This window comes from Pseudophryne corroboree, chromosome 3, assembly GCF_028390025.1.
Source record: "Pseudophryne corroboree isolate aPseCor3 chromosome 3, aPseCor3.hap2, whole genome shotgun sequence".
NCBI lineage: Eukaryota > Metazoa > Chordata > Amphibia > Anura > Myobatrachidae > Pseudophryne > Pseudophryne corroboree.
In genome coordinates this window covers 28,549,133-28,572,561 of record NC_086446.1, presented here as the reverse complement: position 1 = coordinate 28,572,561, position 23,429 = coordinate 28,549,133, and the positions used below count along the sequence as shown (strand labels likewise).

Here is a 23,429-nt window from a genome sequence, read left to right as displayed (position 1 = left end):
GAGGCCTTTGTGGACAGTGGGGCCGACGGGGTTTTTATGGACCGCCAATTCGCCCTGAAACACTCTGTTCCCTTAGTACCCTTGGCATCGGAAATTGAGATTTGTGGGTTAAACGGGGAACCATTATCCCAAGGTAAAATTACCTCTTGCACTAGCCAGATTTCTTTGTTTATTGGAGCCACACACTCTGAAAAATTGTCCTTTTATGTGACTGTCTGTACTTTTGCCCCATTGGTGTTGGGGTTACCCTGGTTAAGGGCCCACAATCCTCAATTTGACTGGGTCTCTGGGGAGATTCTTAGTTGGGGTACTGATTGTTTCAGGAGTTGCTTGAGCCTTCCAGTCAGGCTCTCGCAGCTAAGTTTGCCAGGATTGCCAGGGTGTTATGCAGATTTTGCGGACGTGTTCTCCAAAAAAGTTGCAGAGGTATTACCTCCCCATCGCCCCTATGACTGTGCCATTGATTTGTTGCCAAATGCTAAGCTTCCCAAGAGCAGGTTGTACTCCCTGTCACGTCCTGAGACTCAAGCTATGGCAGAGTACATTCAGGAGAACTTGGCTAAGGGATTTATCAGACCTTCACAGTCTCCAGTTGGGTCGGGGTTCTTCTTCGTGGGTAAAAAGGATGGTTCGTTGCGACCCTGCATCGACTTCAGGGAATTGAACCGTATCACGATTAAAAACTCATACCCACTGCCTCTCATTTCGGTCTTGTTTGACCAGCTTCGTACTGCCACCATTTTTTCTAAGATTGACCTACGCGGTGCGTACAATCTAATCCGAATAAGAGAGGGGGATGAATGGAAGACTGCCTTTAATACCCACTCAGGGCATTATGAATATTTGGTGATGCCTTTTGGGCTCTGTAATGCCCCGGCAGTCTTCCAGGATTTCATGAATGATGTGCTCAGGGAATATTTGGATAGATTCTTAGTTGTATACTTAGATGACATCCTAATCTTCTCCCATTCCCTGGAGGAACATCGGAAGCATGTACGCTTAGTCCTCCAGAAACTCAGAGACCACCGGCTTGGGGCGAAGCTGGAGAAGTGCGAATTTGAAGTTCAGCAAATCGCATTTCTAGGATATATTATCTCCCCAGAAGGTTTCCAAATGGAGGGTTCCAAGGTACAGGCAGTCCTGGATTGGGTGCAGCCCACTAGTTTGAAGGCGCTTCAGCGTTTCCTGGGCTTTGCGAATTTTTATAGACGATTTATCGCTGGATTTTCGTCTATAGTGGCGCCCTTGGTGGCACTCACTAAGAAAGGGGCGGATGTTGCTCACTGGTCTTGTGAGGCTAAAGCGGCTTTTGCCCGTCTCAAAAGGGCATTTGTTTCGGCCAAGGTGCTGCGACACCCAGATCCTGAGCGTCCTTTTGTGGTGGAGGTGGATGCCTCTGAGATGGGTATTGGGGCAGTGCTTTCTCAGATGGGAGTGTCTGATAATCGCCTTCATCCCTGTGCTTACTTTTCCCGTAAATTTTCGCCTGCCGAGATGAATTATGACGTGGGTAACCGGGAATTGTTGGCTATTAAGGATGCACTCGAGGAGTGGAGACACTGGCTTGAGGGGGCTAAGTTTGTGGTCTCAATTCTCACTGACCATAAGAATCTGGCATATTTAGAGTCAGCGAAGCGTCTCAATGCCAGGCAGGCACGATGGGCTTTGTTTTTTGCTCGCTTTAATTTTTTGATAACATATCGCCCTGGGTCAAAAAACATCAAGGCTGATGCGCTCTCGCGGAGTTTTGCTCCAATCCAGGAGACCACCGAGGAGCCGTTGCCCATTGTTTCCCCATCATGTATTAAAGTGGGCATTACCCAGGACCTCTTATCATTAGTCCTTAGAGCACAGGAGCAGGCTCCTCCAGACCTTCCGGTAGGTCTTTTGTTTGTGCCTCCTAGGTTAAGACAGCGAGTGTTCCTGGAATTCCATGCCAAGAAGTCGGCAGGTCACCCGGGTATTGCCAGAACTCGGGAGTTGCTATCTAGGGCGGTGTGGTGGCCCTCGGTGGCTAAGGATGTGGATCAGTGGGTTCGGGCATGTGACATCTGTGCCCGAAATAAGACTCCTAGAGGGGTTCCTGTTGGCCCATTACATCCACTCTCTATCCCATCTAAGCCATGGACCCACATTTCAATGGATTTTGTGGTGGACTTGCCCAAATCCTCGGGGATGACAGCCATCTGGGTTGTCGTTGACAGGTTTTCGAAGATGGCGCACTTCGTTCCACTGGTTGGGCTGCCATCAGCCAGACGCCTGTCTGAATTATTTATGCTGCATGTTGTGCGTCTCCACGGGTTGCCACTTGATGTGGTCTCTGACCGCGGATCCCAGTTTGTGGCCAAATTCTGGAGGGCATTTTGTTCCGATCTCCAGATTTCTGTCAGCTTGTCGTCAGGCTACCATCCGCAGTCTAATGGGCAGACTGAAAGGGTGAACCAGTCCTTGGAGCAGTTCCTCAGGTGTTATGTCTCCAAGTGTCAGACTGACTGGGTTGCTCATCTGTCCATGGCGGAGTTTGCCTATAACAACGCGGCTCACTCTGCTACAGGGATCTCTCCCTTCCTTTGTGTGTATGGGCATCATCCTAAGGCCAATTCTTTTGACCCCCTGGACTCCACGCCTGGTGGTTCCTCTGTGGTTTCGGTCCTTAGAGGTATTTGGCGGAAAGTGAAGAAAGCCCTTGTGTCTGTGTCATTAGTGACCAAAAGGGTTTTTGATAAGCGGAAAAGACCCTGCAGCTTCAAATTAGGAGACTTCGTCTGGTTGTCTACCAAGAATTTGAAGTTGAGACAGCCATCTCATAAGTTAGGGCCCCGGTTCATCGGCCCTTATAAGATCACCAGGGTTATCAATCCGGTGGCATTTCAGTTAGATCTGCCCCGTTCTTTGGGTATCAATAAAACATTTAATTGTTCCCTTTTAAAACGGGCGATTAGTAATCCTTCTTCCAGTGGAAGACCTTCCCCTCTTCTGATACGTGGCCAGAGGGAGTTTGTTGTTGAAAGGATTCTTGACTCCAAGGTGGTTCGGGGTCGGCTGTCATTTTTGGTGCACTGGAAGGGGTATGGCCTGGAGGAGCGGTCGTGGGTGCGCAGTTGTGATCTTCATGCCCCCAGACTGATACGCTCTTTCTTCTCGCAGTTCCCCGATAAACCCGGTGGTAGGGGTTCTTTGACCCCTCGTCAGAGGGGGGGTACTGTTAGGGTCTCCTGCCCTGTGCTGCCACGTCGTCATGGCAACCGGGAGACAAGTGCTAGTGGAGTACCCTGAGCGCAGCTGATACTCCGGTTCGGGTCTTTTGCTGTGCAGTGGTTATAGGCTCTGTGCACGGCAGGGGATCCGGTGCTGTTTTTTGTGCTCACAGTCTGTGAGGTCTGAGTGGGGCGTGGACAGCACCTGCTTTATAAGGCCTCTTTTCAGGGTAAGCAGATGCTGCTGAATCTTTGTTGGTTAGTCAGTTCATGAAAGTTAGCCAGTACTGTGTAGCTTTGTATTTGTTTGTTGCTTACTGCAAATAGGCCTGGGAATTTGGTATTACACTCTGCCAATCCAGACCTAGCAGTAAGACTGGAGTCAGTCGTTTAGCTTGCTGGGGTTCTGTTACTACTCTGTGAACTTAGCAAGTTTGCGGCTGTATTCTAAGACTTGCCTGTCTAATCCTGTCTCACTGTGCTAGGTGTCAGGGGTCAGTTTAGTGGCAGTAAGCTAAAACCTGTGCACTGCAAGTGAGAATTAGGATTGTGGAAATTCTCCTTGTGTCTATCATTCCATCTCTGACCAAGGAGTTTACTGCCACACCCGTTGGTAACCCTTTAGGGTTTTGCTGTTGCCCTTAGCAACAGCATTTCGGGTTCTCTACGTATTAAAACACAACATCTTGCTTTTTCCATCTTAGCAGTTCTAATACAAGGGAGATACCCAGTTCCTTAGCCTCTGGGCTTCTCTGTTCACTTTGTGTCTATTTTGTTACCCTATCACCTTCTGTGTACGTTATGTCATATTCCCCAGTTTGTCTGTGAGTCCATCTGTTTTGCATAACAGTTCAAACACCAGTACATTCCTGCAGACACTGGAGTGCATAACAGTTCTGACACCAGTACTTTCCTGCTGGCACTGGTGTGCATAACACATGGGAGGACTTTAGCAGATGATTTAGTGCGTGACTGTAGTAATTGGGTTCTAGGTATTTTTAACACCTGTTGTTTGTTATCCTGAAGCATTTTAGGATCATAGCCCCGTGCCGTAAATTTGGCTATTAATCTATCAATGGAGATGGCAGCTGCACAGGACACCGGGACCAGTAGTTCAGAAGCAAGGAGTGCCGGCTGAATTGATCTTGGTATGTATATATATATATATATATATATATATATAGGATTTTGGTACATACCGGTAAATCCTTTTCTCGTAGTCCGTAGAGGATGCTGGGGTCTACATTAGTACCATGGGGGTATAGACGGGTTCACCAGGAGCCATTGGCACTTTAAGAGTTTGAGAGTGTGGGCCAGCTCCTCCCTCTATGCCCCTCCTACCAGACTCAGTCTAGAAACTGTGCCCGAGGAGACAACATACTTTGAGAGAAGGATATTACACAGATAGTGGTGAGATTCATACCAGCTCACACATACAAGGCACGTTAAGTCAACTAGCTTGAACTACTCAGCAACAGCTGAAACATTACTTACCAAGTAACAAAGCAGTACTCAACTAAAAAAAAGTTGTACTGAACCAAATAACAATTGCAGGAAAACGAAGCACTGGGCGGGCGCCCAGCATCCTCTACGGACTACGAGAAAAGGATTTACAGGTAGGTACCAAAATCCTATTTTCGCTTACGTCCTAGAGGATGCTACGGTCCACATTAGTACCATGGGGATGTACCAAAGCTCCCAGAACGGGAGGGAGAGTGCGGAGGCTCCTGCAGAACTGATTGACTGAACTTCCGATCATCAGCAGCCAAAGTATCGAACTTGTGAAACTTTGCAAACGTGTTTGACCCAGACCAAGTTGCTGCTCGGCAAAGTTGCCGAGACACCCCGGGCAGCCGCCCAGGAAGACCCCACTTTACGAGTAAAGTGGGCCTTAACAGATTTTGGACATGGCAGTCCTGCCGTAGAATAAGCGTGCTGGATAGTGAATGTAATCCAATGAGAAATAGTCTGCTTAGAAGCAGGATACCCAATTTTCTTGGGATCATAGAGGACAAACAGAGAGTCCAACTTTCTGTGACGAGAAGTTCTCTTCACATATATCTTCAGAGCCCTTACAACATTCAAGGACTTTGAAGTAATTGAGGAGTCAGTAGCCACTGGCACCACAATAGGTTGGTTGATATGGAATGCCGACACAACCTTCGGAAAAAACTGCTGACGAGTCCGGAGCTCAGCTATATCTTCATGGAATATTAAGTAAGGTCTTTTACATGATAAAGCCCCCAGCTCGGACACACGTCTAGCAGAAGCCAAGGCCAACAACGTGACCGCCTTCCATGTAAGAAATTTGACCTCTACCTCCAGTAGAGGTTCAAACCAATCTGACTGGAGGAACTGCAACACCACGTTAAGGTCCCAAGGCGCCGTAGGCGGTACAAAGGGAGGTTGGAACTGCAGAACTCCCTTCAAAATAGTCTGAACCTCAGGGAGGGCAGCCAATTGTTTCTGAAAGAAAATGGATAGGGCTGAAATCTGGACCTTTACAGATCCCAGAATCAGACCCATATCCACAGTAGGAAACTTCTTGGACTCACACCAAGAGACATATTTCTTCCAAATACGATGGTAATGTTTAGACGTTACCCCTTTCCTAGCCTGTATGAGGGTAGGAATAACCTTCTTCGGAATGCCCTTCCGAGCAAGAATCAGGCGCTCAACTTCCATGCCGTCAAACCTAGCCGCGGTAAGTCTTGATAGGCGAACGGCCCCTGCTGCAGCAGGTCCTCCCGAAGAGGAAGAGGCCTCAGCTCTTCTTGCAGTAGATTCAGAAGGTCCGCGTATGAAGCCCTTCTTGGCCAGTCTGGGGCAATGAGGATCGCTTAAACCCTTGTTCTCCTTATGAGCTTTTGGATTCTTGGGATGAGTGGGAGTGGTGGAAACACGTACACTGACTGGAACACCCATTGACACACCAGGGGGTCCACTGCCACTTCCTGTGGGTCCCTCGACCTGGAACAATAATGCTGAAGCTTCTTGTTGAGACGAGAGGCCATCATGTCTACTGTGGGAAGACCCCAAAGATCTGTTACTTCCTTGAACACCTCCGGATGGAATCCCCACTCTCCTGGATGGAGATCGTGTCTGCTGAGGAAGCCTGCTTCCCAGTTGTCTACTCCCGGAATGAAGATGGCTGACAGCGCCAACGCGTGCTTTTCTGTCAAGAGGAGTATTCTTGTCACCTCTGACATCGCCGCTCTGCTCTTTGTTCCGCCCTGTCGGTTTATGTAAGCCACTGTTGTTACGTTGTCCGACTGAACTTGAATGGCCCGGTTTCTTAGAAGAGGGGCCGCCTGAAGAAGACCGTTGTAGACGGCTCTTAGTTTCAGAATGTTGATGGTCTGGCCGGCTTCCAGGCTTGACCAACGGCCTCGGAAGGTCACCATTTGAGTGACTGCTCCCCAGCCCCGGAGGCTCGCATCCGTTGTTAGCAGGACCCAGTCCTGAATTCCGAACCTGCAGCCTTTTAGGAGGTGAGGCAATTGGAGCCACCAGAGGAGTGAGATCCTTGCCCTTGGCGACAGACGAATTCTCTGATGCATTTGGAGGTGAGAACCCAACCACTTGTCCAGAAGATCCAGTTGGTAGGTCCGAACATGGAACCTCCCGTACTGGAGAGCCTCGTAAGAGGCCACCATCTTTCCCAATAGGCGAATGCATTGAGGAACCAACACCCGGGGTGGCTTGAGGACATCCCGGACCATGGATTAGATCACCAACTCCATGTCCCGCGGAAGAAACACCCTCTGCACTCCCGTCCCCAGGATCATTCTCAGAAATGACAATCTCTGGGTTGGTTCCAAATGTGACTTTGGAAAACTCAGAATCCAACCGTGACTCTGGAGCAGTCACGTCATTAGAACAATGGACCGCAGCAGCTTCTCCATGGACGATGCCTTTATCCACCCAGATAAGGAATGATGTTCACACCCTGCTTGCCGAGTAGTATCATCATTTCCGCCATCACCTTGGTAAACACGATCGGTGCTGTGGAGAGGCCGAACGGCAGTCTGGAACTGAAAATGACAGTCCAGCAATGCGAAGCGGAGATAAGCCTGATGCAGCAGCCAGATCGGAATGTGGAGGTACGCATCCTTGATATCGTGATACCAGGAATTCCCCCTCTTCCAGACCTGATATCACCGCCCTGGGAGACTCCATCTTGAACTTGAACTCCTTTAGCAAGGGGTTCAATGATTTTTAGGTTCAGAATGGGCCTGACCGAACCATCCGGTTTCAGTACCATGAAAAGGTTTGAATAGTAACCCTTGGTCAACATGTGAAGTGGCACTAGCACAATGACCTGTGCCTCCACCAGCTTTTGGACAGCGTCCTGTAGTAACGTGCTGTCCTGCAACAGAGTTGGTAAGCCTGACCTGAAAAAGCGATGAGGGAGACTTTGAAATTCCAGCCTGTATCCCTGAGACACAATATCTACTACCCAGGGATCCAGGCCGGACGATACCCAGACATGACTGAACTGACTGAGTCTCGCTCCCACAGGTCCCACCACCGGGCCGTACAGTCCACCATCATGCGGAGGACTTTGGGGTACCTGAAGCAGGCTTTTGTTCCTGGGAACCTGCAGCGGCAGGTTTCTTGGACTTAACCCTACCTCCTCTAAAGAAGGTATTGGATGAACTGGCCTTTCTAGGCTTGTTAGGCCGAAAGGACTGCTGCACAGCTGAGGAGGATTTCTTCGGAGCAGGTGCTGCTGAGGGAAGAAACGGAGACTTACCCGCTGTAGCGGTGGATATCCACGCGTCAAGAGCTTCCCCAAAGAGAGCCTGACCTGTATAGGGTAGCGACTCCACGCTCCTTCTGGATTCCACGTCGGCTGACCACTGGCGGAGCCACAGTCCCCAATGAGCTGAAACAGACATGGAAGAAATTCCCGCAGCCATGGAACCCAGGTCTTTCATGGATTCTACCATAAAACCTGCAGAATCATGTATGTTGCATAAATATAATGCAACGTCATCCCTATCCATCGTATCCCAATCCTCAGGCAAGGTAGCCGACCACTTCACTATTGCCTTTGCAATCCATATACAGTGATTTAAGTGTGTTATCAATCTTTCTATCTGCCGGCTTCTTTAAGGCGGTAGATCCCGGAACAGGTAAAACCACCTTTTTTGAGAGTCTGGATACAGATGCGTCAACAATCGGTGGGTTTTCCCACTTTTTCCTGTCCTCTTCAGGGAAAGAAAAGGCCACCAGAACCCTCTTAGGGATCTGAAACTTCTTTTCAGGGTTAACCCATGCTTTTTCAAATATAGCATTCAGCTCCTTTGACGCAGGGAAGGTTAGCGAGGCTTTTTTGTTTTCAGTGAAAAGAGCATCCTCAACCTGCTCAGCTGTGGTATCATTAATATTTAACACATCCCTGATAGCCTCTATCAACAATTGCACCCCCTTGCAAGAGATGCGGACCCCCGCAACACATCCCCATCACCATCTGTAGTGTCAGAATCGGAATCCGTGTCGTCTTGTATGACATGCACCAGCGCATGTTTGTGGGGGTATATAGCGGGGTGTCCTGAGGTAGCAGACATGGGCCATACAGCCATAGAGCTCTGCAATACCTGGGTTGCAGATTCATTACTAGCAACCCTGTCAGAAATCTGAGAAATCCAAGTTTTGATAGAGGAAAACCACTCAGGCACCCTTGCTGGTATCTGTGCTAAACCAGTGCTATCCTGATTACATGGAATGGGATCATCCTGTGATGATAAATCCTCTGCAGCATATGACACAGTGTCCCTGGACATAGCTAAAGGAGACCACCAAACACTCCACACACACTCAGGTGGGGGCAGACAGAGTCGTCCCCCCCAAGAACGGCAAGAGAGAGACAGAGATTGGAGCCAACCCAATACACAGCACTTTCTAGCAAAGGGAGACCCATTGTTAGCACTGACTGTGCTCCTTAATAGGACACGCAGTCTATTACAGCCTCCCCTCCCTTGTACAACCCTGGTACCGTGTACTGACAATTGGAGCTGACAGTTGGAGTTGCTGTGGAGGGACCTGTTCTTCCTCCCAGTGCTGTGCAGGCAGGAAAATGGCACTGGAATGCTGCTGGGTCCGCTCTGAGGAGAAGCTCCGCTCTCTTAATGGTGCTGTCTTCCCGCTCTTCAGATGTTTATACTGGCCTGAGGACTTTTGCTGGCTGAGATCCGTGGACCCCGACAGGCTTGCTGACCAGTGTGGGGGGGGGGGGGTTTAAGTGCTGGCCTAGGGCGCCCCTCACAGCGCCGCACTATGCGCCTCTGGTACCTTCCTGGAGTGCAGTTAATACTGCGCTCCCTCCCCTGTTGCCGCCATCTTCACACCGGCCCCCCGCTTCCTAGGGGGTCTGTGACTCACTCACCACTTCTTCAACTCTGTAAGGGGTTGGCGGCATGCTGCTTGGGCGAGCGGTTCCCCTGTGGCAGAGACCGATCAGACCCCTCTGGAGCTCAGTGTCCAGTCAGCGGAGTCAGTGGGTCAGACCCCGCAGGGCGGACACTGCTCCCCTCCTGAGTCCCACGCTGCAGGGAGGCTGTTGCCAACAGCCTCCTGTAAAAAATCAAACTAAATATAACTTTTACTAGAAAAGCTCAGGAGAGCTCCCCTAGCTGTGACCGGCTCCTCCGGGCACATTTTCTAAACTGAGTCTGGTGTGGAGGGGTATAGAGAGAGGAGCCAGCCCACACTCTCAAAATCTTAAAGGGTTAATGGCTCCTGGTGGACCCGTCTATACCCCATGGTACTAATGTGGACCCCAGCATCCCCTAGGACGTAAGAGAAATATATATATATATATATATATATATAGTATTTCATAGGATATACTACCTTGGTATTTTTCTCTGTGTATTTCAGTCACCATATACCACTTAAATTGTCTGTTTGTGTTCTGCATCTGCAGTCACACTCCACAGGGGTTTTCTGTCTGGTACTTTGGCTATATTATACTGTTACGCCCTAAGGCTACGTTTCCAAATAATGTCTGCTACACAGGGTGGGAGATCTGTGTCGGATCCTGCGTCATGAAGTACTGACACCGTGGATGCACCTGAGGAAAATATTCCAGCTGAGGGTCTAGGTACCGGGGTTCAGTACCCCTCAGTCAGCCTGCAGCACCGGTGGCACACCAAGACCCACCTTGGGCTGCTTTTTCTAATCTGCTTACTACGCTAGTAATGAGACTTACGCCCCCTATGGGACCTCCTGTGCCATTACAGCCATATATTGTCCCTGCAGTTAATCCGCCCAGTTACAGCAATTAAATCAGTCTTTGGTTAAACAAAAACCTAACCCTCGCCCTCCTAGGACCACAGGGTCATCTAAGCGGGCCATTACTTCTTCACAATCCACGCATGTTTCGGGTACTTCATCTGATGAAGATGGCGTATATACTGACCCCTCAGACACTGATCCAGATGCTTCTGATGGGGAATCTGTTTCACAGGTGGATGTTCCGGACCTTTTGGAGGCTATCAGGCTCATTCTTCAGATTGATGATGAATCTGAACCTCCAGTTACGTCTAAGAAACCTGATAAGTTCAAACGTCAGAAGGTTACTAAATTAGTCTTACCACATTCTTACAATTTAGTTGACATACGTCAGGCATCCTGGGAGTCTCCAGGAAAGAAATTCTCCCTGTCTAAGAAGATGCTCGTTATCCCCTCGCTGCAGAGATAAGAAAGAATTGGGAAACACTGCCGCCGGTGGACTTACATGTCACGCGTCTGGTGGTGTCATCTACTCTGCCTGTCACTACCATCACCTCGCTGAAGTAATCGATGGATAAGCATGTGGAGGGTTGCTTGAAGTCCATTTATACCCTTGCTGGAGCTGTGCATAGAACTACTATTGCGGTCTCTTGGGCTGCTAAAGCTATAGAGGCCTGGGTTCAGGAAGTTAAAGCGGAGCTACCTTCTAATTTTCCTGATAATGCCAGACAATGTCTTTCACATATTATCACAGCCTCTCATTATATTCAGGAGGCGGCCTCTGATGCCGGTGTCCTGGCGGCCAAAGCGTCTACTACGTCCATTCTGGCTGGCCGGATTCTGGGGTTGCGGTCCTGGTCTGTGGATTTGGACTCTAAAAAGACCTTGGAGGGGAGGCGTGGCCTAGGCACCGAGCTGAGGAGACGTGATTCCTGGGAGCTCCTGTAAACCCTGCACTTTGGGCTTAATTATTAACCTTTTGGGGATCCTCACAACCCCCATTATCCCCAGATACTATCCAATAACACCTGCGAGTGAGGGGCTGTTGCTGCGGAGCCGGGGGATCCTTTTAAGGGTCCCTGCAGGTTGCGGCCTACCCCCCACTGCGAAGCCGGGGACTGGAGTGGATCTCTCCCCCCGGACTGTGGATCTCTCTTCCCGGACGACGGGACGCCGAACAACTCACCCCCTTGGAGATACCTGAAGCAGAGCCTGCGACCCTGCCTCGCCCGGGACCCGGCGGCAGCGGCGCGGAGGCTAAGTAACCGACAGCGGATCCGTGCGGCCGGCGAGTGCCCCTGCCTGCAGCCTCTGAACATCCGGAGGCCCCGTGACACCTCTGCTCCTACAGGAGTATGTACGCGGCCGTGGACGCCGCACAGCGGGAGAAGACCGGACAGCTCCCTCCGTGGTTGGCCGGCTGTGGCCTCTCCCCATACGAAGACCGGGGCTTGGAGCCAGAGGAGACCCGGACCGCCGCTTCCGGAAGCGGACGCACGCGACGGGCCGGCGGCTGAGGTAGGCACTGTCCCGCCCTGGTCCCCTGCATCCCGGCTGAGCACAGCGCCGCAGACCCAACAACCCGAGCTGCCCCCTGCACGGGTAGACTCCGGTGCCCCCCTGTTCCCTGGGAGATCCTTGCCCCTCCTGGGCCTGCCATCACCTGCTCGGAGGCAAACGCCCACACCCCTAAACTTACCCAGTCCCCCTCTCTATTCCATCCTCTTATAAAGGGGCATCACCTAGGCGACTGGAACCGATCCCGGGGTACCAGGAGGAGGCCTCGAGACCTTCCCGCAGGCGGCGGCCTAGCCCCACCTCTGAGACCAGGGTCTCAATTCCCATTTCCATATACATCCAGGAGGCCCTGAAGGAGATCCGGCCACGGCCCCTGGGACTTTACTCACACCAAGCACTCCCCCTGGTGGCCACTCCACCAAAGAAGCATATCCATCCCAGGGAGGATTCATGAAAGTCCCCTGACACAAATGTGTATAGAGGACCCCTAAATCTCTCACAGCCCCGCAGGAGATAAAAGGAGCGAAGAAAGCATCGGCCTTCCCCTATATGCACCCCAGTGCCACAGAGCCCTGCGACAACACACCAGAACCACCATCCTGCTGTCTGGCGCCCAGCCAGGATAAGCACAAGCGGCACTACATCACTTACACCTCACCCCGGCAGGAAGACAGAATCTGCTCGCACTTCTGCCCACGTAGGTGGAGGCCATGAAAGTGCTCTAATACCAACCATGTGCACCCGGGCCACCGAATGAGGGATCAAGCTATGAGCTACCCCAACTGCGGAGTTGGCGCCTAGAAGAATCATGGCCTCAGCGTTATGACACTTGGACCCATATATCCCCGACTCATTCTCAAAATAGCTCTCAGGATGATTTAACGCAAAATAATAAAATACCACACATGCCAATGCTTAATGGTCAGACCCTATATATAACGCTCTGGCTCATTATCCTCAACTCCGCGGTCAAAATACTTGACCCGTCTGGACTTCCCGCTCCCTAGACGGACCTTGACCTGTGTCCTAACATCAATAATTTTTCTTCCCTCCTTTTTTTTTTTTTCTCACCCCCACCTATATCCACACCCCTTTTTCTGATATATGCCACTATGTCCAAAAACAAAAAAACACTGCAAGCCCCGACCAACTTCTTTGGCTCAAAGTCTAAGGGCCCGCAGAACCCCACCATGGCCACAAGCTCCCCCCCCTCTCCGTGTTCGTCGGAAACGGGCATCGACCCTCAGATACAGGCGGTTATGTCGAGCCTACTAGAGGGAGTGCAGTCCGCGTTCAAACAGGAACTTGCGAATGCTATGGCTGAATTTAAATCGGACCTCACAGCTCTCGGCAACCGAACGGACGAATTAGAAACAAAGACGGACGACATCTGCCGCTCTCAACACCGCCTTGACAGAGAGATCACTAGAATGTGCGAGGAATTGGAGACCCTTAAAGAGCGACAAGAGGACCAAGAAAATTGCTCGCGTAGAAATAACCTACGCATACGTGGCGTCCCAGAATCGGTCCTCGGTCCATCACTGTCACCATTCTTGAAAGAATTCTTCAAACATTTAATAACAGACCTCACAGACGAAGAGTGTCACTGTGACAGGGCACATAGAGCACTCCGTGCAAAACCGTCCTCCGCCCAACCGCCCAGGGATATTATTGTCCGCTTCCACTACTTCCGCACAAAGGAGAAGATCCTGTCCTCCGTTCGAGACTCATCGGAGATCCTGTTTAAAGGCATGCAGATACAGATCTTTCAGGACTTGGCACCCTCCACAATTCAAAAGCGGCGAGATCTCCAGCCGGTCACCCGGGTCCTGCGCCAGCACCAGATCAGATATAGATGGGGATTCCCCTTCCAACTACACGTTTCGATCAACAATTCGGTTCACTCAATCAAGACATTAACCCAAGGACAAGAACTGCTGGCAAAACTAGATCTTCTCCCAGCATCCTCTGAATCTGACATGGCGGCCTCAGCATCCAAACCGCCACTCCCTCAATCCCCCCTTCCTGATTGGACACGGGTGACTCGACAACGCAACGTGGATAAAGACCCTCCCTGATCTGGAGAAACCTCCTGATGTGGAAAAGTATACGAACTTTTGGTGCAAGGTCTCCACACCTGAAGACAACGAAAGAACCGACTCCCGTCCATACACCAAAGTCGTAATTATCTTCTGTTATTACTGTTATAATTAAGTTACAATTGCTTGCACCCCTGTGGTATTCCCCCCCCACCTTCCCCCCTCCCCCCCTCTTCCTTTTATTTTTCTCCCCACCACACCATCCCCCCACCTCCTCCCTCTCCCCTTCCCCCTTCTCCCCCCCTTATCCTTGGTTTTATATGTTTGAAATTATTTTTGTAATCTGGACACAGATCTCAGTGTCCCAAATTGTACTATGCTAGACACAGACGGAAAATGGCCATAGCTACTCTCTACCCTTATGGCCCGGGTGACTCGCGCCCACTCGCATGGTAGCCTGGTTACCCCCCCACAATCCCTTACTGTTGTTTACAATGTTACTTAAGCAGTGTTTTTTCTTAGCGGCCCCAGAGTGGGACCCACAACCTCAGGGACGTTTCCCCTTTTGGAGTATCTCTTCTCTTTCTCCATGTTCTTTCCTTTCTTCTTTTTCTTGTGGCCTCTGCCTAACTTTCCTCTTCTTATTTGGCTCAGAGGGGTGGCCTTCGCCCGACACGAATTGTACGTTAGTGGACCACACTTGGCAACTTACCATATCCCCCCACTTAAATGACAATGCCCCTTAAAATTTTCTCGGTCAATGTAAATGGCCTGAACTCCCCAAGAAAGCGCACCGTGTTCCTGAGTGCTTGCAGACGTGAGAAAGTCGATATAGCATTTCTTCAGGAAACACACCTCACCGGTCACCACTCTCAATTTAAGGGCAGATGGTTCTCCCAGTCCTACTTTGCCTCAGCAGATAGTAAAAAACGAGGTGTGGCCATTATGATCCATCGTAACATCCCGTTTATCCATTCCAGGACAGTGACAGACCCAGACGGAAGGTTCCTCATGGTAATGGGCACCCTCCGCTCCACGGCCCTTCTCTGGTCTCTATCTACGCCCCCAACCAAGACCAGTCTCTTTTTTTCGACTCTCTCTCTAAACGCCTCTCACGAGAAGCACAGGGCAGTATAATCATGGGTGGCGACTTTAACACCATAACCGACCCGCTGCTCGATAGATCTGGCCCCCCACCTCACGTCTCTGTGACAGCCCTTCCCCGGTCCTCCCGCACACTCTCCGCCATCATGAAACATCACGGCCTCTGTGACACTTGGCGTTCCCAACACCCCCATACCGAAGACTATACGCACTTCTCAGCTCCACACCAACACTACTCCAGGATCGACATGATCCACATCTCCTCGGCTCTTATACCACTGATCTCGGATACAGGCATCACACCACTAACTTGGACGGACCACTCTGGGGTCTACCTCCTTATATACATATATCGCTCACCACGTAGGACATACAAATGGCGCCTCGACAACTCGCTCCTACAACACCCCTCAGCACTAGAGGAAACTAGACTGGCGATCACACACTATTTCACCGAAAATGTGTCCCCCGACACTCCATTTAATGTACTTTGGGAAGCCCACAAAGCCACGATTCGCGGCACCTTACTAGCAAAATCGTCGGCAATTAAGAAAAAAGCCGCACAAGAGATATCCTCCCTCGAATCAGAAATAGCCATCTTACTAGCCAAACATAAAGCATCCCCCAACTCGCCCCTGCTCACCCAGATAGATTCCCTCCGGGGACAACTCAATACCCTTCTCTCCAACCGCGCGGCACTAATCCTTTGCAAACTGCAGCAACGTTTCTATGACAAAATGGACAAAATAGATACCCTATTGGCCAATAAATTACATCGTAAACAAGTGTTGGGTGCAATAGATAAACTGTACTCACCACAAAGGGGAACCTACACATATGACCCTGAAGTGATGGCCGAAGATTTCCGTCTTTTTTACAGCTCCCTCTATAACCTTCCTGACCTGTCCCCGTCATTTCCCGACGAACCTGGGGGGGAGCGCCCATACCTTTCTGATATCCCCCTCCCGACTCTCTCTGGCAACCAGGTAGAGGCTCTTAATAGTCGAATCTCGGAGGAGGAGACAATAGCAGCCATACGATCTATGCGCTCGTCGGCCGCTCCGGGTCCGGACGGCTTCACAGCTCAATATTATAAACTCTTTGCGAAGGAACTGGCCCCACATCTAACCTCCCTATTTAATGGTATCCTCGAGGGCGCCTCCTTTCTGCCAGAGACAACCCAAGCCGACATAGTGGTAATCCCAAAACCTGACAAGGACCCGACCAGTTGCTTGAACTATAGACCAATTTCACTGCTGAATATCGACCTGAAGATATATGCAAAAATACTAGCCAACCGTCTGGGGCCTTTGATGCCCGGCCTGGTCCACCCGGACCAGGTCGGCTTTATCCCTGGACGCCAGGCGTCAGACAACACTAGAAGGGCCATAGATCTAATACATTCAATTCAGAAACGGAAATCTCCCTCTCTTATATTGGCTCTCGACGCAGAGAAAGCCTTCGACCGTATATCATGATCTTTCGCCTTTGCAGTCCTCGACAAAATGGGATTCTCCGGAAAATTTCTAGAAGGGATGAAAGCACTCTACCGCTCCCCATCGGCCCAGGTTATGGTTAACGGTGTCTCCTCCTCCAGCTTCAAGATAGCCAATGGTACCAGGCAGGGGATGCCCCCTCTCCCCTTTAATCTTTGCACTAGTTATGGAGCCCCTAGCAGCAAAGATCCGCAATAACAGTACCAGTCATGGAATACCCACGGGCCTATCCGAACATAAGATAGCGTTATACGCCGGCGACATCCTAATCTCCCTCACAGACCCAGCCAAATCTCTCCCCGCTCTCTTATCTGAGATCAGCTCATATTCCCAGCTCTCCGGCTATAAGATAAACGTTAACAAAACAGAGGCCCTCAACTTTTATATCCCGGCAACTCTCAAGCAAGACCTTCAAAATATTCTCCCCTGTAACTGGTACACGAAGAAAATCAAATATCTCGGTGTGTACCTGACCCACCATCACCACCAACTTTTCCAAGCAAACTACCCCCGCTTACTACAGACAATAAAGGAGAACCTGGTGGAATGGTCTAGCTATTTTATATCATGGATAGGCAGAATTAACTCCGTCAAGATGAGCGTGCTCCCCCGACTCTTGTACTTATTCCAGACCCTCCCGATTTATGTCCCCACCTTTGTTTTCAAATCCCTACAACGCCAATCCTCCCTCTTTATATGGAATCACAAACGTCCCCGTGTCAGACTTAAACTGCTGCAACGTCCCTCCAGAAACGGAGGCCTGGGTATCCCGGACTTCAGAAAGTACTACTACGCTGCGCAACTTGCGCAATGTGCACAATGGTGCAACGAAGGTGGGACACGGAAGGTCTGGGTGGGGATAGAGGTAGAAGAAACTGGCCTAGCTACACTATCCTCTTTACTGTGGCTTCACCGGAACCAACGCCCGCGTGCGGCCCTATTACACCCCATAGTAAGCCGTTCATTAGCGATATGGGACCTGACTAATAGACGGTTCAGTTTGGCACCACACCCATCCCCCTTAATCCCGTTGTTTCACAACCCAGCCTTCCCTCCAGGAATGAGTAGAACCACACATACACCTTGGCGCTCGGCTGGTATTCTATACATTAACGATATCACATCCAATGCCACCTTCCCACAATTCGTAGATATCCGTGAAGGAACAGTATTCCCCTCCTCAGACTTCTTTCGCTATCTGCAAATTAGACACTTTCACTCCACTAACTCCAATACCCTACTCCACAGACATCTAACCCCCTTTGAATATATTAGTTGGAAACGCACCAATACTAGAGGCCTCATCTCAGACATATACACCCTACTGGACGACCACCCCACTACATTCCGGGCCCCTCACGAAGCGGCATGGGAGAGGGTACTGGGAATTACAATAGATAATGAAGATTGGATAGATATATGGGACAACGCGACCTCTAGCTCTATATGCGTGAGAATCAAAGAAAATATCTATAAGTTACTATATAGATGGTACTATGTCCCCTCTCGTTTACACACTATGTTCCCAGACACTTCAGATAGATGTTGGAGAGGCTGTTCAGATATCGGTTCGTTCTTACATATCTGGTGGACATGCCCCAAAATCTCCAAAATTTGGAGTGAACTCATTACTTTACTCTCAAGCTTGTTTGACACCCCAATTCCCCCTGACCCCCATTACTTTTTGCTCCCCATGACCCTCCCAACCCTCAATAGACAACAAAACAAACTGCTCCGACACGTAGTCTCGGCAATGACATGCCAAATAGCCATGGACTGGAAGAACCCGACCCCCTCACCAATGCCAGTGATAATATCCCGGATATGGTATGTCCACAAAATGGAATATATGACCGCGGTCATACGTAACACCTCAAAACAATTCGACAAAGTATGGTCCCCGTGGCTAAACCTACAACAGGCCTCCTCCCCATTCATATCCTGACACGGTAAGCCACAATCCGAGCCACCCCCCGCCCCCGAAGGCCACCCCTCCACTCCCTATCTATTCCCCCTCTCTCTTTTCCGACTGGAGGCGCTCAGCCTTCTACGCTTATCTGTACCTTTCCACTCGCTCTATGAGTACCCTTCTTTTCTGACTTCTTCTGCTGACTCTCTATGACGGAAAGCTACTCCGTTGCCGAGAGTCTCCCACACTATATATGCCTTAACTTTAATCCCTATATATGGGAAAACTGATTAAAGGGAAAAAAAAAAAGAAAAAAGGATCCATTCCGTCATTGTTGTAATCCACTGTAATTACATTTGTTATTTAAACACCCAAATTGTCCGGGTGCTATGCTATGTTGTTAAATGTAATTCTTTAATGATCCATCCAATAAAAATGAGTTTAAAAAAAAAAAAGACCTTGGAGGTTATCCCTTTTAAGGGAGACATCCTTTTTGGGGAAGATCTGAACAAGAATGTTGCCGACTTAGCATCTGCTAAAACTGCATATCTGCCGAGTACTAATCCTTCGGCTCCGAAGGCAAAAAGTACCACCTTTTGTTCCTTTCGACCTCCATGTAAAGCAAAGGGTCAGATGTACCCGAAACAGGCTCGCACTTCCAAAACCTCTAAGCCCAAACCTAAATGTTCCTGGGCTGTTCGTCGGCCTGCTTTCAAACCAGACAAGCCTGCTACATGACGGGACGGGCCTCCCTAACCTGCAGAAGTTACGATTGGCCCGCTATGATGCTAAACCCTTTTTCTTTTTCTCCTAGCAGCAGTGGCCCCTGACTAACTTAATCGACAGAGATTTTGTTATGTAAATTGAAATGGGAAATACAAGGTATGTTAGATACTCCTCAAAGACTAATGTTGCATTCCACTGTTCTAGATTCATGTCCATCACAGGTAGAGGAAATTATCCCACAGATACCGGGTTCCCTATGAACTTAGAATGGACAGGACACTGTATTGATGGCTGAGGTAGTCCCAGTAGTGACACAGCAAGCACAAGCTTTAAGGGGGGTAGACCAAATCAATTCTCCGTAGTGCCAAATCCAGTTGTCATTTTAATAAAATCCGCTCCACCTCTACAAACTTCACTGTCACCAATCTCTATTCTGTTTTCTTCAGTTTCCTCTTCATTTTTGCGTTCACAAAGGGGGTACAATACATGGACCTGACTCTCCCAAAGTTTCAAGTGACAGCCTGAGTATTTTTTCTCCCAAGCCCTACATGACTGTTTACAGTCCTTTCAGCCTGAGAATGGGTCGGTGCTGGTACAATATGTTGATGACTTGTGCCCTGATTCATTTGAGTCGTCCCTGGCAGATCCGAAGCAGTTTCTGTTTCATCTCTTCTACTGGGGCATTACGGATGGTGTAATGGTTAGCATTACTGTCTCACAGCACTGAGGTCATGGTTTCGATTCCCACCATGGCCCTAACTGTGCGGAGTTTGTATATTCTCCCCGTACTTGCGTGGGTTTCCTCTTGGTACTCCGGTTTCCTCCCACAATCCAAAAATATACTGGTAGGTTAATTGGCTCCCAACAAAATTAACCCTAGTGTGAATGTGTGTACATGTGATAGTGAGTATAGATTGTAAGCTCTACTGGGGCAGGGACTGATGTGAATGAGCAAATTTTCTCTGTAAAGCGCTGCGGAATATGTGTGCGCTATATAAATAACTGGTAATAATAATAATAAATAATCTCTTCCAGACAGGACACAAGGTCTCAAGGGATAAACTACAGTTGTGTAGGACAAGGGTCAAATACCTGGGACGTAGTACTTGTACATGATTTGACAGTTTATACACCACATGCCGTATTGGTCCTTCAAAGTTCTGCCCGAACCCGGTATGTCTCATCAGCACAATGACACCAGTATATTACTGCATGTGCCTTGTCATGCACAAAGGGTGGAGGATGAGAATACTGGTGAAGGGAAATTTTGTATAGACACTGATATGCATGATGGTATGGAATATCTGAATCAGACCTTTACTACGAGACCAGACATAAGCACGTTGGTGAATTCAGACCTGATATTTTTTTTTTTGCCTTTTCCCTCTAGAGAAGTTTTTTCTTTTTTTTTTGAGTGATGCTCATGGTACTCTACATTGCAAACACACAACAGTTAGATTAAGATGCATTTTTGTGTTCCCTACAAGAAAAGGAGGTCTGAAAGGCAAAGGGTTATGGTCAGGAGTCCTCAGGACTCTGGAGAGATGGAGAAGGTAAGCCAGTGGCCCCCAGGATGTATCTCCCAAGCCTAGCTGAGGCGGCACATGGTCTGACTCACCTAGGGTAGGGAAGGTATGTGCAAATTGGTAAGAGCATACTGGCGTGCACCAGGGTTCTCTTTTCAGGCAAGCAGGAAAACTATGACCTGTCTTACTTCCATGAGGAAGAACATTTGGTAAGGTAGTACCAACAGAGCCATCCCATACTCCTCCTGCAGACGGACCTTTTCAGGTAATACAAATCAACTTCGTACAGTTAACACCCTGTAGGAATCTGAAATATGTATTGGTGTGCACTGATGTTTTCTCAACCTGGGTAGAGGCATTTCCTGCCGCCACAAATACTTCTGTGTTTACTGCAAAGAAAATTGTGCAGAAATTTGTGTGTAGATATGGTATCCTTAGGAGTAGGAGCAAAGTGATAGCTTGAAACTGGACTATTGTGGTCATAGACACTGCCACTAGTGTTCTGCAGCATCGGAACCACTCCCAGATCCCCACTTAACGTATCACCCTCTTTGAAATTTTTTGTTTAGTTTTGGAAGACAACCTCATGTCATGATTGATCCGCACCATGATCAGAAATACACCAATGAGGTGACAGTACAGTACCTTATCGAGATGAGCCAGCATTTGAGAACTTAACAAAAGAACTTGAAACTTTTGATTCCTGGTATGCCAACTACTAACTGTCTTGATTGTGAACCAAGAAACTGTGTGATTAGTTTTACGCTCAGGTTGCCTAATAGACAGGTGGGAAGGACCGTACCAAGTTTTGTTGACAGCACGATCCCAGTGAAAGTAGCCGAGAGACTTGGGTCCATGAATTCCCATTGCAGGAAAGTCGGTAGTCCGGAAGGAACTCGCAAAGGGAGTGAGATCGCAGAAGTATCACCCGAGAGTCTGTTCCGTGAAGACTGAGAGGCACTGTTGAACAATACCTGAGTGTACAGATAGACCAGTAGTTGTAATGGATTTGCTATGGGCAAGAATTGTTTTGTTCTATCTTTTTCCCATTGACAAACTTTTTATTTTCAGGACATTCTATTTTTGTGAGGTTTTCATGAGGAGTCGAGTGTGGGACTGGAACTGGTTCTGGAGAAAGGAGTGATGTCTTTATAGGATCCCAGGATCAGCCTATCCCTTTGTTAAAGCCAGAGAAAATCAAAGGACTAGTAGTTACGGAGTTCGGAGGTAACGTGATAGGCTATTGTCTGAGGAATACTGTATTTTGTAGTTATTGTGACCCTATAATTTAAGATGAGTGCATCAGTCTAGCAGATAAAGAGCTCATTAATATATGTGGAAGAAAAGTTATGAATGGCTCTCCCCGAACTCCGAAGGTTTATGTTATCTAGGAAGGACACTACCTGAAATAATGACCCTTGTTCAATGATGAAACAGACCTAGCATACGATCCAGAAATGGAAACAATGTTCAGGGAGTGATAGGAATATATACCATGCAAATTTTATTTCTCTGACGTCCTAGTGGATGCTGGGAACTCCGTAAGGACCATGGGGAATAGACGGCTCCACAGGAGACTGGGCACAATTAAAGAAAGCTTTAGGTCTATCTGGTGTGCACTGGCTCCTCCCCCTATGACCCTCCTCCAGACCTCAGTTAGATTTTTGTGCCCGGCTGAGCTGGATGCACACTAGGGGCTCTCCTTATTTTCAGTGAGATCTGCTGGCAACAGACTCACTGCAGCGAGGGACTAAGGGGAGAAGAAGCGAACCTACCTGCTTGCAGCTAGCTTGGGCTTCTTAGGCTACTGGACACCATTAGCTCCAGAGGGATCGAACACAGGACCCGACCTCGTCGTCCGGTCCCGGAGCCGCGCCGCCGTCCCCCTTACAGAGCCAGAAGCAAGAAGGTGGTCCAGAAAATCGGCGGCAGAAGACTTCGGTCTTCAACAAGGTAGCGCACAGCACTGCAGCTGTGCGCCATTGCTCCTCATGCACACCTCACACTCCGGTCACTGATGGGTGCAGGGCGCTGGGGGGGGGGCGCCCTGAGCAGCAATACTAACACCTTGGCTGGCAAAAATACACCATATATAGTCCTAGAGGCTATATAGGTGTCAATTAACCCCTGCCAGAATTCCAGAAAAAGCGGGAGAAAGTCCTCCGAAAAAGGGGCGGAGCCATCTCCCTCAGCACACTGGCGCCATTTTCCCTCACAGCTCCGCTGGAAGGATCGCTCCCTGGCTCTCCCCTGCAGTCCTGAACTACAGAAGGGTAAAAAAGAGAGGGGGGGCACTAAATTTAGGCGCAGTATATGTAATACAAGCAGCTATAGGGGAAAACACTCTGTATAGTGATATCCCAGTGTTATATAGCGCTCTGGTGTGTGCTGGCATACTCTTCCTCTGTCTCCCCAAAGGGCTTTGTGGGGTCCTGTCCTCTATCAGAGCATTCCCTGTGTGTGTGCGGTGTGTCGGTACGGCTGTGTCGACATGTATGATGAGGAAAATGATGTGGAGGTGGAGCAAATGCCGGTAAATGTGATGTCACCCCCTGCGGGGTCGACACCTGAGTGGATGGACTTATGGAAGGAATTACGTGACAGTGTCAGCTCCTTACATAAAAGGTTTGACGACATGGGACAGCCGGCTACTCAGCTTGTGCCTGTCCAGGCAT

The 23,429-nt window shown here is 49.3% G+C and overlaps 1 protein-coding gene across 1 annotated transcript in view; it reads right to left on the bottom strand.

Annotated features, from left to right (window-relative positions):
• The window catches only part of LOC135057101 (uncharacterized), a 182,650-nt gene that overhangs the window by 57,723 nt on the left and 101,498 nt on the right, over positions 1–23,429 (bottom strand). Inside the window, exon 7 of the mRNA XM_063963002.1 lies at positions 6,728–7,111. Within this exon, the coding sequence (XP_063819072.1) occupies positions 6,728–7,111 (384 nt within the window). The remainder of the gene's footprint in view (positions 1–6,727; positions 7,112–23,429) is intronic.